The 17,554-nt window shown below is 40.7% G+C and overlaps 2 protein-coding genes across 4 annotated transcripts in view; both read left to right on the forward strand.

The window, feature by feature from the left end:
- The first annotated feature begins 889 nt into the window (after window positions 1-889).
- nop10 (NOP10 ribonucleoprotein homolog (yeast)) lies at window positions 890-2,822 on the forward strand. Its single transcript, XM_030075561.1, has 2 exons — window positions 890-1,120; window positions 2,359-2,822. Exons 1-2 carry the CDS (start codon window positions 1,067-1,069, stop codon window positions 2,497-2,499), a joined length of 195 nt encoding a protein of 64 aa, XP_029931421.1. The 5' UTR covers window positions 890-1,066; the 3' UTR covers window positions 2,500-2,822.
- A 3,797-nt stretch (window positions 2,823-6,619) lies between these two features.
- The window catches only part of slc12a6 (solute carrier family 12 member 6), a 46,877-nt gene continuing 35,942 nt past the window's right edge, over window positions 6,620-17,554 (forward strand). For 2 of the 3 annotated variants that reach the window (XM_030076165.1, XM_030076167.1), the window contains exons 1-2: window positions 6,620-6,747; window positions 8,906-9,740. In XM_030076165.1, coding sequence (XP_029932025.1) covers window positions 9,533-9,740 — 208 coding nt within the window. In that variant the 5' untranslated portion in view covers window positions 6,620-6,747; window positions 8,906-9,532. The remainder of the gene's footprint in view (window positions 6,748-8,905; window positions 9,741-17,554) is intronic. The other variant, XM_030076166.1, reaches the window with a different exon arrangement.

Raw genomic sequence — 17,554 nt, forward strand, 5'->3', positions numbered from 1 at the left:
CTGTCATAGTTTTTGAAGTTTTGAAATCACCTCTGAAATTAAAAAAAAAAAAAAAAAAAAAAAAAAAAAAGTGCATTGAGTAGGCTTGCCCAAACCATATCTTTCATCATTCTTCATTTTTCGGTATTTCAGTGTCAGACCAAACTGCAGCTACGGCCGTGCGCCTTCAAAACAGCCTTCAAAGCCTTTAAATAGCTAATGAGTTATTGCTCACTTCAGTCAAGAGACTAAGCTATTAGCATGAACCTCGGCAATGTAACATTACAAACAAGGAAAAAATGATCAGCCTATGAAAAAACAAAACAAACACATTTTAGATCGATCACATAGGAATGACTTACCTTCGCTATGGGAGTTTATAGGTTAAACTTTTGCAGAGTAGGCTAAATTCACACTTATCTTCAGTTTGCACTTTGATGCGGCGTATTTCGAAAATAAACTTTTTTTTTTTCGGGTGATGTTTATTTGTGACTGAAAATTCGGTCAACTGCGTAGAAACATTCCAAGTTTAAATACTAAAAAAAAAAAAAAAAAAAAAAAACTAAAATCTATATTAACAAATGCTGAGGACTATTAAAAGTGCAGATAAATAAATTAAATATAAATAATGATACAAATACAATACAATACAATAAATGAACAGTGACGCTCTGGTCAAAAGAGTTTTATTATTCATAAATAGGTTATTAATATTAAAGGCTACAGTTGATTTTCTGCGTGTCGTATCAGTTTAGAGAGTGAAACAGTGGTGATATTAAATACTTAATATTTGAGTCCACCTGGAAACCCCTAATGGACCTTTGAACGTCCCCGGACCCCACTTTGCCGCTGAGCCAAGCTATGGGAGGAGGGAAATAAACTCCATTTCCCATAATGCTTATCGTCTGAAAGAGTGCACCGGATATCCGTGCCCGCTCTGCTGGTCGAGAGGAAGAAAGCTCGCTGCACGTGGAAATCAGTAGGAGTATCGATTAAACCTGGTCAGGATTTGATTTTTGTTGATTTAAATCGTCGTGTGAGCTCTCGGTTTTCACCGTCGGTGCTGTAAAGCGAGGTTTTCGCCAACATGTTCCTGCAGTACTACCTGAACGAGAACGGGGACCGAGTCTATACTCTGAAGGTATGTTGACTTCTCCACACGCAAACCTTAAACCGCACTAACTTCACAGGCCCTCAAGCCACGTGTTTGCTCCTTAAATTAATTTACTATCTGGTGTACCCGAAACTAAGGCTGTTTTTAACGGATTAAGACTTATAATTCTTGATTTTGTTGTAAAAGGCTTGGACTTGTGTGTGAAAATAGCAGGCTTGAGACCAAACGCTCCCAATGAGTTGTTGTAGTTGGTTTATTGGACATAATTCAAATACAGAAAATAATAGTAAACAGTTGCTGGCAATAGTTGCATGCATCTCACATTCAGGTGGGTGACAACAATCATTGGTACTGGCGAAATGGTTTCTGAAGCGTATAAGCGCTATTCAGTTCCACTTTGATATTCTCAGGCATGTTTTTTTTTTTTTTTTTTTCATTTGCATTGTTTATATTCATTTCTCTTGGTGTAGCATATTTGCTGTTGCAATGTCCCGGTTTAACGTCTCAGCTTATGATCATTAAAAGCATTTTTGTTTATTATTAAAGCTTTATATGAAGTCAGGAACAAAGAAGATAACAATGCTTACAGATATATAAGGCATTAGGACAGTAAAACATAAAGCAGTGCAGAGGGGAGAAACAGCAAAAGCAAAACAAACCTCACATAAAAGAAAGAAAAGATAATAAAAAAAATGTCTATGACCATAAACTCACTTAAAGACTTAAATATTGCATACATACATAGCCTACATACATATTGCATACATTCATTGTTTGACAGCTTTTTTGTTTTGTGAACAAGAAAGCACTGGCATGTACTGTTCCAGTTCCTTCATGAATACAAAGAATTGAGGTTTTTTTTGTGTGTGTAAATTTGCATTAGTGAATGTGGAATTTGGCACTGTGTAAAACTAATAAGAAAAAATGTATTATCATCCATAATCATAGCAGCCATATATAATGCTTCTATGAAAAGAGTAAAATGTGAGAAAATGTTAACTAAAAAATTAGGAACATATGTAAATTAATAAGACCAAAATAAGTGGCAGGAAGCAGATTGACAGAGCAGTTTACATCCATGTCGCTCTTTAACTTTTGCATGAAATGTGTCACTTGATGGACTGTCAATCAACTTAAATGAGACTTCCTTTACCTTATATTTTTAGAAGGATTTTTTGTGGTATGGATCAAACTTTCCCCCCATATTAAATGCACTTATCTTTTTTTTCTGCTATCTTCTTTTTTTCCATGTGTGTCATCAACAGAAGGCGGACCCAGAGGGACGGCCCACCAGTTCGGCCCACCCTGCCCGCTTCTCCCCAGATGACAAGTTCTCCAGGCACAGGGTGACCATCAAGAAGCGCTTTGGCCTGCTGCTCACCCAGCAGCCCAGACCCGTCCTGTAGAGGAAGAGACCGGGGGAAGAGGGATGGAGGGAGACGGGGTGAACAGTACTGTCCGGAGAGCAGAAAAAAGAAAAAAAATCTGGGAATTGGATCCCACTTCACCCTACCCTCCTGGCCCAGCCTGACTCCATGCATCCAATCCCATCTGCTGTCACCTTGGATGATGATCACATTCACTTCTCAAGACTGGTGGACTCTTTGTATTTTATTTGATTTGTTGACATTTATTTGAGCTTATTGCTATACTTATATGTGTTTTTTTTTTTTTTTTTTTAAGTTGGTGGCCCCTATGTAAATAAATGCAGCACACATTCAAAACTTGACACAAGTGTATGTAATGATTCCTATACCGCACTGTCATCTAATGCCATTGAATTTACTAAACCAACACTTTGAACAGCTATTTTTGTGATACATGTTAAGCATATAGGCACCTTTTGAAACACTATTGATCAGTCTTTATTCTAATTCATTAGCTGCTAGTTAAGATTTCATACCCACAAAGAACAATCCCAAGTTTTTGGCAGATTAAACTGATATAATTAACTTAAATACTGCACCCTAGAATGTTTTGGCTCGTAAAACATACCCTCCTTTTCTATATTTTCAAAGATTCTGATTTTAAAAGATATTTGACTACTATTGAAAACTCGAGTCACAAACTGATAAGATTACTCAGACATTTCCAACTTACTTCCATTTATTTAGCAGACCCTGGAGGTTATTTGCTTCTCTCTTTTCCCTACAATTTGTTATCTATTGTTTGTCATTTATTTTTACACTGAAGTTTTGTCAGCAAAAAAAAAAAGTATACAGCATGTACACTCACCAGGCACTTTATTATTAGGGTCCACCTTACTAGTACCGGGTTGGACCCCCTTTCGACTTCAAAACTGCCTTAATCCTTTGTGGCATGGATTCGACAAGCTGCTGGAAACACTCCTCAGAGATTTTGGTCCATACTGACATGATGGCATCACGCAGTTGCTGCAGATCACTGGGCTGCACCTCCATGATGCCGAGCTCCTGTTCCACCACATCCCAGAGGTGCTCTATGGGGTTGAGATCTGGTGACTGTGGAGGCCATTTGAGCACAGCGAAGTCCTTGTCATGCTCAAGAAACCAGTCTGAGACGGCTTGAGCTGTGTGGCTTGGCGTGGCATCCTGCTGGAAGCAGCCAACAGTGGGTGGGTACACTCTGGTCATGAAGGGATGGACATGATCTGCAACAACACTCAGGTAGGCCGTGGTGCTTAGAGGATGCTCAGATGGCACTAAGGGACCCAAAGCATACCAAGAAAATATCCCCCACACCATTACACCATCAGCACCAGCAGAAGCCTGATCCCTTGATGCAAAGCAGGATGGATCCATGCTTTCATGCTGCTCACGCCACATTTTAACCCCTCCATCTGCGTGTTGCAGCAGAAATCGAGTCTCATCAGACCAGGCGACGTTTTTCCAATCTTCCACAGTCCAGTTTTGGTGTACCTGTGCAAACTGGAGCCTCAGTGTCCTGCTCTCAGCGGACAGGAGGGGCAGCCGGTGTGGTCTTCTGCTGCTGTAGCCCATCTGCTTCAAGGCCCGGCGGGCTGTGCGCTCCGAGATGCTCCTCTCCATACCTCGGTTGTAACGTGCCGTGATTTCACTCACTGTCGCGTTTCTGTCGGCTTGAACCAGTTTGGCCATTTTCCGGTGACCCCGGGCGTCCACAAGGCATTTTCGCCCGGAGAACCGCCGCTCGCTGGACGTCTTCTCCTTTTCAAACCATTCTCTGTACACCCGGGAGATGGTGGTGCGGGAAAATCCGAGCAAATCCGCAGTTTCTGAAAGACTCAGACCAGCCCGCCTGGCACCGACAACCATGCCACGTTCAAACTCACTTAAATCACTTTTCTTCCCCATCCTGATGCTCGGCTTGAACTTCAGCACATCGTCCTCACCGCGTCTACATAATGCCTAAAATGCACACACTGAGTTGCTGCCATGCAAACTGGCCGATGTGGTGTTTGTGTCAGCGAGTGTAGCTAATAACGTGGTCGGTGAGAGTACACTTCATGGTGTTCATTTTATTCTAATAATGGAGAAAAAAAAAAAAATAAAATAAAAATTTAGCTTCTAGCTTGGTTGTAGCGGTCGTCAGTGCGCAGGTGTGAGAGCCAGGGTTGCCAGATCTGTGGGTAGGTAGGTAGGTAGGTAGATACTTTATTCATCCCGCAGGAAATTCACATTTTTTCAGCAGTATCCACAGATTACAGATTAAGTAAATAAAAAGAAATAAAAATAAAGAATAAGATCTAAGTACAACAGAATAAGATCTGAGTACAACAGAATAACCTAAGTACAACCCAGTGTGCAAAAAGCAATGTGCAACAAAAAACAAAAACGTGTGCATGGGTGTATAAAATGTGCATAGAGGTAGGTCAGTGTGCAAATTTAGAAGAAATATACAGTATACACATGATAAATAGCAGTAAGCAATATAAACACTGTAAACAAGGATTATAAAAAGATAGAAATATGGACAATTAAAACAGAAGTATTAACAGTTTAAACATCGGTGGAAAATGCACACTGTTTTTTTGCACATTGGTACTTAGATCTTTAGATCTCGAGGGTCATCTTTATTCTTTATTCTTTTTTTTTTTTTTGATTTACTTATTCTTCATTTTTGATTTACTTAATCTTGTACTCTGTGGATACTGCTGGAAACTGTGAATTTCCTTCGGGATGAATAAAGTATCTATCTATCTATCTATCTATCTATCTATTTAATTTATAGTAGATCAGAACTTAAAATATAATATGGGATACCTTACTTCAGCTGACAGGCACTGGACGCGGGTGGTGCTGATCATAGATATAGATATAGAAACGTTTCTATATCTATGGTGCTGATGATGTGATTGGTCGTGTGCTGAGTGGCCTCACACAGCATTGGCATATTATTTGTCTGTGGAGCAGGTGACATATGTGGATAGTTTACATGCTGATCTGGCCCAGAGTCAGTTTGACAGGATTTGGGTATAAACATTGGTCATTCAAAATATGAATCTTTATTCATGTGTGCTCAAGCCCAACCCGCGGACAAAATTTATTACCCGCGGCAACACTTAAAAAAGTAGCCCAATTTGGCGGAAAAAACGCGGACTTGGCAACCCTGGGTGTGAGAGCCAGGGTTGCCAGATCTGTGAGACAAAAGCAGCCCAAAACCCGCCCAACCTGGTATAAAAAGGGCCCAAAAATCAGCCCAATACCAGAACTCAAAATATGCCCATAAAAATCCATATAGTCCAACAGCATTGCTATAATTGCAAAATGCACTATAATATCTATAAAATAACACCATAAACATTAAAGGCAATTTCCCGAAACAGTTCTTTCACCTATTTAATTTACAGTATATCAGAACTTAAAATATAATATGGGATACCTTACTTCAGCTGAGTGGTGCTGATGATGTGATTGGTCATGTGCTGAGTGGCCTCACACAGCAGTGGCATATTATTTGTCTGTGGAGCAGGTGACATATGTGGATAGTTTATATGCTGATCTGGCCCGGAGTCAGTTTGACAGGATTTGGGTATAAACATTGGTCATTCAAAATATGAATCTTTATTCATGTCTGCCCAAGCTCAACCCGCGGACAAAATTTATACATCGATGCACACTGGTTTTATTGGCTTTTTATCATCTATTTATCATCTGGGCGCTATTTATTTATTTATCATCTGTTTATACTGTAAATACATTGTATACATCGATGCACACTGGTTTTATTGGTTTTTTGCACATTGTTTTTTTGCACATTGGTACTTAGATCTTTAGATCTCGAGGGTCATCTTTATTCTTTATTTTTGATTTACTTATTCTTTATTTTTGATTTACTTAATCTTGTACTCTGTGGATACTGCTGGAAACTGTGAATTTCCTTCGGGATGAATAAAGTATCTAACTAACTAACTAACTAACTAAAATTTATTACCCGCGGCAACACTTAAAAAGTAGCCCAATTTGGCGGAAAAAACGCGGACTTGGCAACCCTGGTGTGAGAGCCGTTAAAAATACGGCGAGTCGAAGGGGACATTTAAAACGCGCTCGCTCGTTTTTTTTTTTTTTTTTTTTTTCCCCGTGCTGTGTGTTTGCACAAAGTGCCGTGAAGAACTGGGAGAGGAGCCAATTCTTCCCAGATGTAACTGACACCCCGCCACATGCTTTAAGTGTTATTTTAACGAAAGCGGACACCAGGTACGTGCCTTTTATGACTGATAACACATGTAGGTTTGAGGTTTGCGCCGGACATTTGTCGCTGTCAGTGAGAAAGAGAGAGAGAGAAGCGGGGCTCCGTTGACTTGTCACATTTTATCAGCGGCGTGGCTAGCTTAGTGGCTAACGTTAGCTTCTGCTAGCTACCTCACTGTACTGACTGTAAATGCAGTGGACGGAGAGTCCTAGCCACCTTACCCGATACAACTCCCGTGTACCATTACCAAGACGATGCCTCAGTACCTGTTGACTCGCTATTCTACTGATTACCACATCTAATTTTTAATGAAATGACCAACTTTGGGCATTAAACAGGCAACACCCCCCTCCCTCTCCAGTTGTCCTAATGAGCGCCTGTAAAAATTGTAGCTGGCTGAAATTTGTTTACCCACAGCGCACTGAGCAGCTGCAGACAGATGCCGCATTCCTTTGTCATGAAGGTGTGTGATTTTGGGTCCAAAACAACATGTCATAGCCGCGGTGGGAACCCCGTCTTCCAGAGATTTGAAGAGGAAAGAAAGGCGTTTGCCGACCGGTTCGAGCCAGAATTATTATGGCTAGCTTAATTGGCTTATGATGGCAGGTATGTGGCGGTTAGCAAGTGAACCCAAGTATCACCATCAACCCGGGGTAACCTAGGCTGGCTGATTTGGGTTTAACTTTCGGTAATATTCACCTCAGCCCACAGATTAACGCAGGTACTCGGTTATATCTTTGTAATGAGACCGTAGTGATGACAAGCTGCGGTACGCGGGAGGCTAGCCCATCGGGCAGAGATTGACATCTAGACCCGGTAACAAAGGTGTCACTCCGGTTCAGGAAACCTTCATATGGGTGCTTTGTTGTACCCTTCGCTTTGCATCAGATTGCAGCGAGTTTCATTCGTGTTAATAGGTGCGAATTATTGTTTATGCGGTTGAATGTGGAGAAATGTGGCTGGAAGTTTGGGAAAACAAGCCGTCTTGTCAGGTGATGCTCTCCTCAAGTTGGACGTGAAAGACGAGCATTGCGGCTCTTTAAGCATTGCGAATTCCCTTCTATGTGTGTGTGAGTGTGTGTGTGTGTGTGTGAGAGAGAGAGAGAGAGAGAGAGCAGGGCAGTAATGTAACAGGAAAAAGTGCGGCGCCTCCGCATGTGGAGAGTACAGCCAGCAGCTACTGGCCCAACCGGTTGGAACCGCTCTCTTATAATAATTAAATTATGAACTGTACCAAAGAAACAACACAACTCCATCTACCTGGGTTTTTTCTTACCAGGGGAGAGAAAGAGTTACTGCTCAGTTGACTCTGCCACCTCCAAGACACCCACCCACCATTACTGGTTACTGTTTTACACCTTTTCCCCCAACATGCAGAGAACTTCAGTTTTTCTGCAAGGATGCACTTCACTGGCTATTGTCGCTAGTTTTCAACAGGATGTGTCGCTTCACAGTAAAAGGACACATTTAAGACTCAGTTGAGGACAAAAAAGTAAAGTAGGTGTGTGTATGTGGGGGGTGGGTTATTTGATCAAAGCAGAACTGTTCCCGCTGTGGTGACATTTGATGAGAAGTTGGTTTGATCTGTGAAACTACTATTGTGTCAAATTTGTTGAGTGTTTTTTTAAGACCATTTGGGAGTTGCAGCACAGCCAAGTTGTGCTGAACAGAGTAAATAAACAAACAAACAAGCAAAATGCTACTTGGCAATTGCAGTTAAGACTGGGCAAGTTATTGATATTAAATTGATTTGATAATGTGATATGCGACTTGATATTATTCTTAATATCCTGATATGGCATCAGTGTTGCATTCCAGGCTGCATTCCAGTAAAGGGATGTGATTTTCTTAACTTATTAGACAGTTGTAGCTGTTCTATTATTTACCTCTACCTAATGATTATGGTGTAAATATTTTATAGAAGCACCAAAACTCATCCCAACAATATTGGCACAGTATCAATTTTTGAGGTCTTCAGTGAAAATATTGTGGCATTTCATTTTGTATGTAACACCTAGTTCTAATCATAATCAGTTCATATATGATGAAATTTGAACTTATTTTGCTTCTCTTTCCTTCACCCTCCCTTTGTCCCCACCCTGACTGCCTCACTAATTTGTTGTCTTGTCATCCCCCCACCCCTGACTGTGGTTGCCATTATAGTAGACTCAGAATAACTGATGTTAATTTGAAAAGGCGGAAGAGACAAAATCAGATCCAACACACCACATGACCACTATTGCAAGCCATAGTCATGACAAGACACAGCTAGGGGGAAAAAAAGGATACCAGCTGCAGGAACAACTCTCACAGTGCACTTTGATGCTATCAGGGCGTTTCATGTGAAAGCAGTGAAAGGTTTAGTCTGAAAAGGAGAGACACATAATTTCTGTATCCAGATTGATACTTGGTGTTTGTTTACAGCAGACTCAGAAGTACAACTCCACTTAAAAGGGTCAGTTATGTACTCCTGTAATATGTAAAACTGTAATAAAGGAGCATCAAAAAGATCTTTAACACACACACGCAGGCACAAGGAGAAGCTTAGCACCGAGTTTCACTCACATGCCTGGTGGCAGACAACCACTTTGCTTCAATGGGGAAGTGCAGCTATAGAGGAGAAGTTTCTAGAGGCCGCCGTCACCTCAGTGTCACCTGGGAGATAGCCTAGCTCAGCCCAACTCAACTCAGCCCAGCTAGCCAGTCTGTGACCTCCCCGCCCCCGACCCTCTTCTCCCACATCCCATCATTGCCCCCCGTCCTCTGCCCTACTTTTTCCAGTGAGTTGCCATGGCATCAGTGCGCTTCACGGTGACGCCCACCAAAGCGGAGGACCTCCCCGGGCTGTCCGACACCTCGCCCGACATCAGCTCCCGCTCCAGTCGCGTCCGCTTTGGCTCCAGGGAGAGCGTCAGCGAGGGGTCGGGGGGCTTGACGACCAGCGCCACAGCAGGGGCAGGAGGAACCGAGACACCTGACCGCAGCAATGCAGAGCCAGGTGAGTAACAGGCCTCGTGCAGTTTGCTTTCATTGCCAATATATCAGTGTATTAATATGGAGATGTGAGATTACATATTATCTGGGATTTTGGATATTACTACCACCGTGACCTGCTGTCAGTATTGTCTTTTCCTGTTTTTAAAGGCTGCATTACAGTAAAGGGATGCATTTTTCTTAGACTCTACCCGTTAGGGCTGGGAGATATATCGATGTTGTATCGATATCGTGATATAAAAATAGGGAGCTACTGGGGGTGTAACGGTTCAATTAACCCACAGTTTGGTTTGTATTGCGGTTTTTGAGTCACTGTTGCGGCTCAGTTTGTTTTGTACATTAGGGAGTGGGGGAAAAAAAAACATCTATTAAGTTGTCTGTAGTTTGTCTTATTTGCAAATTTAACATTAGTCTACTTAGATGTAATAAACACTCAAGGTCAGGTAACTCTCAGTTGCCCTGGAGGCCCAAACTATCACTGGTGAGAATTTTGGGGTGTATTATGTATTTTTTTTTTTTTTTTTTTTGTAATAGTTTGGTTTTACACCCGTAATTGTCTGGTGTTTCAGATATTGTGATATCATGAAAGATCAAAAGTGATGTCGCATCTTGGTTGTAAAGGCTGCATTCCAGTGAAGACATGCAAGTTTTTGACTGTTTGAGCCATTTTATTATTTTCCTCTTCATGCTTGGTCATCATAGCCACATTACCAATGATTGTTTATCAAAAATGTCTCATTTATAAATACCTGATGAAAGCACCCATAATCATCCCGCCAGTATGTTCGCAATAAAGAGGTATTTGATTACAAATATCCTGATTTTGTCCATATCACCCAGCCATAGCTAATACACACACACACACAGACAATCTTTGGCAAAAACACAGTTGAAGTCACTCTAGGCAAGAACACCTGTCATATATCGGCCTAAATCACGGAGAAAAGCATCCCATCCTAGACTGAAACCCTATAGTTTTTTCTTGGCTATTAAATTCTGTTGTGAAGTGTGAAGACTTCTCCATTCACAGGAAGTGATAAGAGTGAGATCCAAACCGCAGTGAGGGAGCGATCTGTCCCGAGAAAGCCGGACTCGCTCAAATTGGAATATTTCCCTCTCTCATCCATTTGGTATGAAATGCACAGACTGGCTGGGTCGGTAAACATGAGGATGGAGTGTGTAGTTAACTGACGTCATGGGACAGGATTTCTGGGTATTTAAATCCAAATTTTTCAAATGGTTCACCCTTTGCTGCCATTTGTAGCTGCCAACGTGTGTTAACGCACATACACGCATTTGTTGTCATATTTTCGTTGAAACACAGTTAAGACGTGCACATGCCGCCTTGTTTTGGTTTCAACACGGTTAACACGAACATATGCGCACATATACAGTAACATCAAGTCAATCACTCATTCATGCTGGATGCAAGTACAGGCACAACGCTTTCACAGTATACTGGCCACGCTGGCTCAGGGTTTTCTGATCAGTCAAGCATACCCTCTTCCCTTTTATATTTGCCCATCCACATTCTTATCGAATTAGGTGTGTAGGATGAGTCCAAGGTCCCATGCTAATGCCCAGATGAGGGGGGTTATACCTCAAATCGCTGCCAGATGCCCACTTAAGAAATTTCCTACATTCAACCATAAAGAGATTCCCTGTCAGACTGTGCTGCTGTGTTGAAAATCCTTTATGTCCACAATCTTTGCCCAGACTAAAAAGAGCGGTCTTATTTTTAGTGACGCTCATGCATGTTAGAAATGGTAGCAATGTGTTTTAAATGGCTTTTATGAGCAGCCCAGCACCCTGAGCAGTTGTTCCCAGCAAAAGGAAGAACAGTTAAATTTCAGAATGACAATAAGCGGAAAAAGAGACTGTATAGCTATTTTGATTAAAGTGTAGGTTTTCACTCCCCCCTGCTGTTATCACCCCACCTACAGTGCAGACAGTGATTCATTTCTGCATTTAATTATAGCTAAGAGAAACAATTCTCTCAAATGGGGTTGACTCTGCTTCAACAATATGGGGATGTATTGTTGATGTATTGCTTTCAAAGTGCAGTCCAGGGTCCCCCAGGGGTCCTTGATGGGCTTCCAGAGGGCCCTCAGTAAAAAGAGGAGTAATTTAATTTCACAGTAATTTAATTAAGTAGAAATTGCTAAAGTGCACAAAATGTATGAGGGATGATTTTAACATTTTTGTCTTTCTGCTTTAATCTCACCACAATCTGTCAGTATTCATGTGTGACATTGAAACAGTTTAATCCTTCGAAACCTGTTCAGATTCACTTGATTCCTGTCAAAAACACGGGGAAAAGGTCATAAGCAAAATAGCAAAAATTGCTTAAAAATCAGCAAAATTATCTTTAACAAGGGAAAAGAAAAATATATGCATAAGGGTTAAATATTTATTATTTATTTGTTTGTGTCACATCAGTGATGCTGGATTGCTGTCAGATTTCTTGTGATTAAATGCTCGTTCACAAACATGTAATACTTAATGGAAACCAAACTATATCTTAATACAAGGTTCCCCTCAATTTGAATTGGGGCCGTGGCTTACTGACAGTCAACTTGGGGGTCCAGAACATGAAAAAGTTTGAAAGCACCAAGTGTAATCTGTTTGGAGGCATTCAATACGGAAACACTCGGGGACCCCTGACCAAGTGGACCATAAACACATTGATTGAGAGAGCAGGGCGGGGAGAAACGACAAGGCTTTCATCTGACTGCAGCAGGTCTGCAGTCCACATGTGGAAAGCAGGAATTTACTCTCCAAAAAGGGTGTTAGAGTCACTACGGTGATTTGCAGGCTCAACCAGGGGGGCTGACAGAGATATAACTGTATTAGGTGTCTTGATCCACTTAAGTAATTGCATAGTAGTAAGGATGCCCCATGTTCTTTGTTAACAGGCTGCCATAAATAGAAATCTAGCTGGGTAATCCGATTGGGTTTTGATCAGGCTGTGTGATGCCGTGGTTATTTATACCATGAGAGGAAGAGGAGACTGATAGAGACAAATGTACACACATAACAACTGCACAGCCTGTCTGCTTCGATCTCCTGAGCTATCACTCTGTCTGTCTCTCTCTCTCTCTCACACACAGCCTGTCTGTCTCTCCATCTATCACCCACTCTTTCAAAAAAAATTAGAAATAGCACTGCAACTGTCTTCCCCCGTAGCTGACATAGAAAAACGTTACGCTGACAGGATAAATCCCATCGTCGGAGCGAATGCCAAAAAGGCGCTGAGGAGGAAAAGGAGGCAGGAGGAGCGGAGCGTTATTTTCAGAAAGGTCAAATGCATTTGGGGGCTGTTATTTTTGAAGCCAATAAAGTTGGCTATTGAATCGGACGTGCTCTCTGCGAGTGTTCACACACGCCTGTTTGGCTCCGGCAGCTTTGCGCTTCACTGGATGCTCACACACAAACACACACGCAGACACAGACACAGATATAGAATAACATCATATTCATGCATGCTAATCTCTGAGGGGGGGTTGGGGGCTTGGCGGGTTTTGTGCTGGGAACACAAAAAAACAAACAGCTGCGGTGTCCTGTGTATAGTGGAGTGTGAATCTTGTAGTTACACAGCTGAGTTACTGTGTGTGTGTGTGTGTGTGTGTGTGTGTGTGTGTGTGAGGAAGGGGTGTTTGGTATTTTGGTGCAGTTGCTTTTCTCTTTTTGAGGTTGTTTTTAAGGGAACTGTCTATTGGTCCAACAATTTATAATCTAGTCTTTCTCAAAAAATGCCCGTTTTTAGAAGAAGTTGGTCTGTACAGTAAGTACGTATAAGAAAGAAGGTTCTTAAATGCTCAAATCCTTTATCAGTGTCTTTAAAATAAGAAAAAATGGTAAAGGGAAATATAGAAGATGTCTGTTTTTGCCTTTGTGAAGCTGGTGCTTCGGTCTAGTGAACAGTCTCTGTGTGACGACATGTTTTTGATGAATGATGAAACCTTAACAGGGCGAATCAATTTGAACAACCTTTGTAAAACTGGTGGGATTGGGCAACTTTTGAGTCATCACAAAAATAGATGAATTAGCTGTAGCATGTTCCCATGGTGATCATTTTTCTCTGTGCCATTGGTTCCCTGTATGTCTGCACAGCAGCACAGGATTTGTGTCAAGAATGCAGTTTTCAAAGCCATAACCTGTGACATTTTAGGTGAATTAATGTCACTTTCCCTATTGAAGATTAAAGTAAAGATGAACAGATATATCGGCAAAGGCTGATGCCAGCTTTACAAAGCAATTTTGCATCAGTCCAAAAAGAATTTTTATTGCTGATATTTGGCTGATTGCAAATTTTGGCATTTTTAGCACCAGAACAAAACTAATATGGTCTTTAGTTAGAAGAAATAGGTTATTTCTGCAAAGCTGAAACTGTTTTGCACCCACATTCATATTCTTATTACTACAAAAAATTCAGCTAATATCAGAATCAGCTGATATGGGTGGGACAAAATCGAATATCTGTATCCACCTCAAGAAAAAACAAACTAACAAACAAAAATAAAATATATATACCACTCCAATCTTAAATTTTTGAAGCCCAGTGGTGATTCGACCTGTTCCAGTTCTGGGAAGTTTTACATTAGCTGTTTTAAACACCCAGAGTCAGGCAAGTGCTTAAGTCTCAAGGAATAAATAGAGTCCGGCTGAGTAGTTAGTATGAGCAGCAATAGCCGATCAGTTTAACAGCAACAAGAATATTGGCATTTTATCTATCTTTGTCAACAAGGTCTGGGGAAAATAGTTGTTGGCAGCTGTTTAGCTTTGTCTTATTATCAGTGCTGATCATTTTGCAGTGGTTTCAGTTCTGAAAATGATCAGGGCAAATTTATTATTGCAGGTGGCAAGAAAGATGGCTGTGGTGGTTGATTTTGGACAAAAATTGATAGTCAAACTTGAACCCTTAGCGCCTTATATACATGATATTTGCCTTAGCTTCTGGCAAGCTCTTTTGCAGCTTATTTCTGACTTAGTGCCTCGAACCTCCAGGGGATGATACAGCTTTTTGAGGAAGTGAAAGCTGGCTTCATCGCCTGCATTTGGGACCAGTGACGCTGCTGAAATTGATTTCGGCGACATATTGGTCTGTACAGAGCAAATGAGCGGTTCTGTTCCAAAATCCTGCATATCACTTTTGGAAAGAAAACCTCATTGCATCGTTTCAAATGAACCCAGAGCGTCATACAAAATATTAAACCCCTGGTTTGTGTATTTCACCACTGAGAATATAAATTTAATTTAGTTAAAATTATTTACAAGAATAGGTGTTGCATTTTTTAACCTCTGGAAATTTTTATAACCTATTGAACTCCCCTGAAGTAGCCTCAAAGTTATATTTTTTTTTCCCATTTTGTCCACTAGTATTAGACACATACTCTGTATCTGCTGGTTTCAACAGTTCAGTGAAGCTACATCCCACTTGATACTGAGTAAGATAATATGCAAGATAAACCCCATGACTTTATTGACTCATGGCTGCAGCCTCACATCAAACAGAAAGAATATCTAGTAGTTTTGTGCATAATTTTTTACACACTTCCTTGTCTTCAGCAGGACATATTTGGTATCTGTGAAAACTTTCGGAACTCCACTATAAGTTGAAATAAAGTTATGCCGGTTTGAACAAAACCTGTATTTATAAAAAGACAAAGCATGTATCTGTAAATACAAACCCTGCCAGACCCGATGGGACTGGCAGAGTTGAAGAGATTAAATGATCATAAGAGATGATAAGTGGTGTTGTACATCAGTTAAGTGACTTTTTTTTTTTTCAATCAGTAAATGGAAATTGAATGAAGCCATCTAGTCAGTCAGGCACTTTTAAGGTTATTATAAATATCTAAAACAAAACTAAAAACTAAAACTAGTTGTGAAAAAACATTTTAGTTTACTGAAAGAAACTTGACTTTAGAAAAAAAATAACTGAAACAATATTGTGTACTTACAAAACTAACAAAAATAAAAATAATTAGACAGAAAATGTCTTTAGTTTTAGTCTGTCAATTTGGGCAAATTTGTCAACACAGCAAGCATGAGGAGGCGTTGGTGCTGCTGTTTATTGAGACTGGGACGTCGAGTCACCTGCCTTCACAAAGTGTTGTGTTTGGATTGTAATGCAACGGACAAACCCCGGACAAACACCCCCCATATTATAATGAAAAAAAATAATAAAATAAAATAAACTAAAACAAAACATTCTTTATCAACAAAAACTAAGCTGATACGAGCAAACCCACTGTGGAAAATAAACTGAAACTAGACTAAAAAAACTTTTAAAAATAAAAACTAATGTAAAATACAAAACTAAAATAACTCCAGGCCAAGTGGAACAGGACTTTGTGAGAGATTCAAAACCTTCAAAACGCTATCATTGCTCTATGTCTGTGAGTCCTGACTGTCCAGCTCAACTGGTTGGCTGTTAAACATACCAAGGGAGTCCTCAAGAGTATGGGTGTGGGTGTGTGTTTGTGTGTGTATACATGCATGGGTATGTATTTGTGCTTTGGAATGCACGGTCCTTTAAAATCCAACATACCTTTATTCATTGCTCACGTTGTGCAGCTGTTATTTTGAAAAGCTATTTATGAATTAAGCTTTCCAGTTATTCACAGTGCACAGAAAAAGGCGCACATATAAAAGATGCTACAGTGTAACTGTTGAGGAATTTAAACTACAAGATAATTTAGCTGGTTAGCATGTCACTGACTCTGTCTTTGTCCTTATTGGCCCGCCTGTGACCGAAGACTGCTCCAACCACTAAATATTAACCATGTTTTATTTTTTCTTTGGCGAGGTGTCGGTTTCATGCTTTTGCTCTCACGATCCTGATGGGAAATTACCTCCCACCAGCCAAATGCTGGTAGTTTTTTTTTTTTTTTTTTTTCCCTTGGCCGGTAACTTTGGCTTAATTTGTGACCAGCTGTCCTGTTCGAAGTCCAGTTGTCCCGTAAGATTGTGAAATGACTGTTGAATTTTGGGATTTGACAGCTATTGTAGCTTCTGGTTTCCTGGTTGATGTGCATAATGATGGTTTAGAGCAAAAAGAAATTCCACCAGGAAAGTCCTCGGTGCTTTCTGAAAAACACGGCTGGAAAATTCTGCGTTTTTTGCGTGACAGCTGCGTAACAATTTGTGGGCCATTTGTTGTTTTCTGTTAAAATGTTGGCTTGTGATTTCAACTCCTGGGAAGTGTCATATCAAGTATGCAAGGGTGTGTGTGTGTTACTGCGACACTGCTGTTTGGTAGTGTGAGTGTGTGTGTGTGTGTGTGTGTGTGAGAGTGGCTGGCGGAGCAGGAAGGGAAGTGAGATTGCTGACTCAGGTGCTGGTGATGCAGCGGTCCATGCTGACTGAGGTGGAACTGAACCGGCGACATGGTGGTCAACGCATCAGATAGAGGGAGAGATTGTGTGTGTGTGTGCGTGAGAGCTGGAATGAATCTGAGGACATTTTTGACTCATCAGGCGATGGTGACACTGATGAGAACGGCCACCGGTCACAGTAAAGATGCTGCATGCTGTTCAACTGCTTCCTCTTTTGTTTTTACTCCACAGTTAATCTGTCATTTAGGGATGAATGATATGTTTTAAAAAAAAAAAATCATATTACAGTTATTTTGGCAACTGCAAAATGATTCATGATTTTAATTGAATGACAATTCATTTTTTTATACTTAATTTTTGCATCCTCCGCAATTTTAATGGAAAAAATTGGTTGAAATGATGATGGTGTGATTTTATCTGAGGTCTGCACCAAATAAACACGTTTCCTTGCATCGGAAGAATATTATTTATAGGCCAG

This window comes from Myripristis murdjan, chromosome 18 (genome assembly GCF_902150065.1).
Source record: "Myripristis murdjan chromosome 18, fMyrMur1.1, whole genome shotgun sequence".
NCBI classification, from domain to species: domain Eukaryota; kingdom Metazoa; phylum Chordata; class Actinopteri; order Holocentriformes; family Holocentridae; genus Myripristis; species Myripristis murdjan.

Excerpts from the sequence above, each read along its gene's own strand:
- nop10 (XM_030075561.1), top strand. The coding sequence starts at position 1,067 with ATGTTCCTGCAGTACTACCTGAACGAGAACGGGGACCGAGTCTATACT. Across the intron at positions 1,121-2,358 it reads ACCGAGTCTATACTCTGAAG|AAGGCGGACCCAGAGGGACG; the intron begins GTATGTTGACTT and ends TGTCATCAACAG.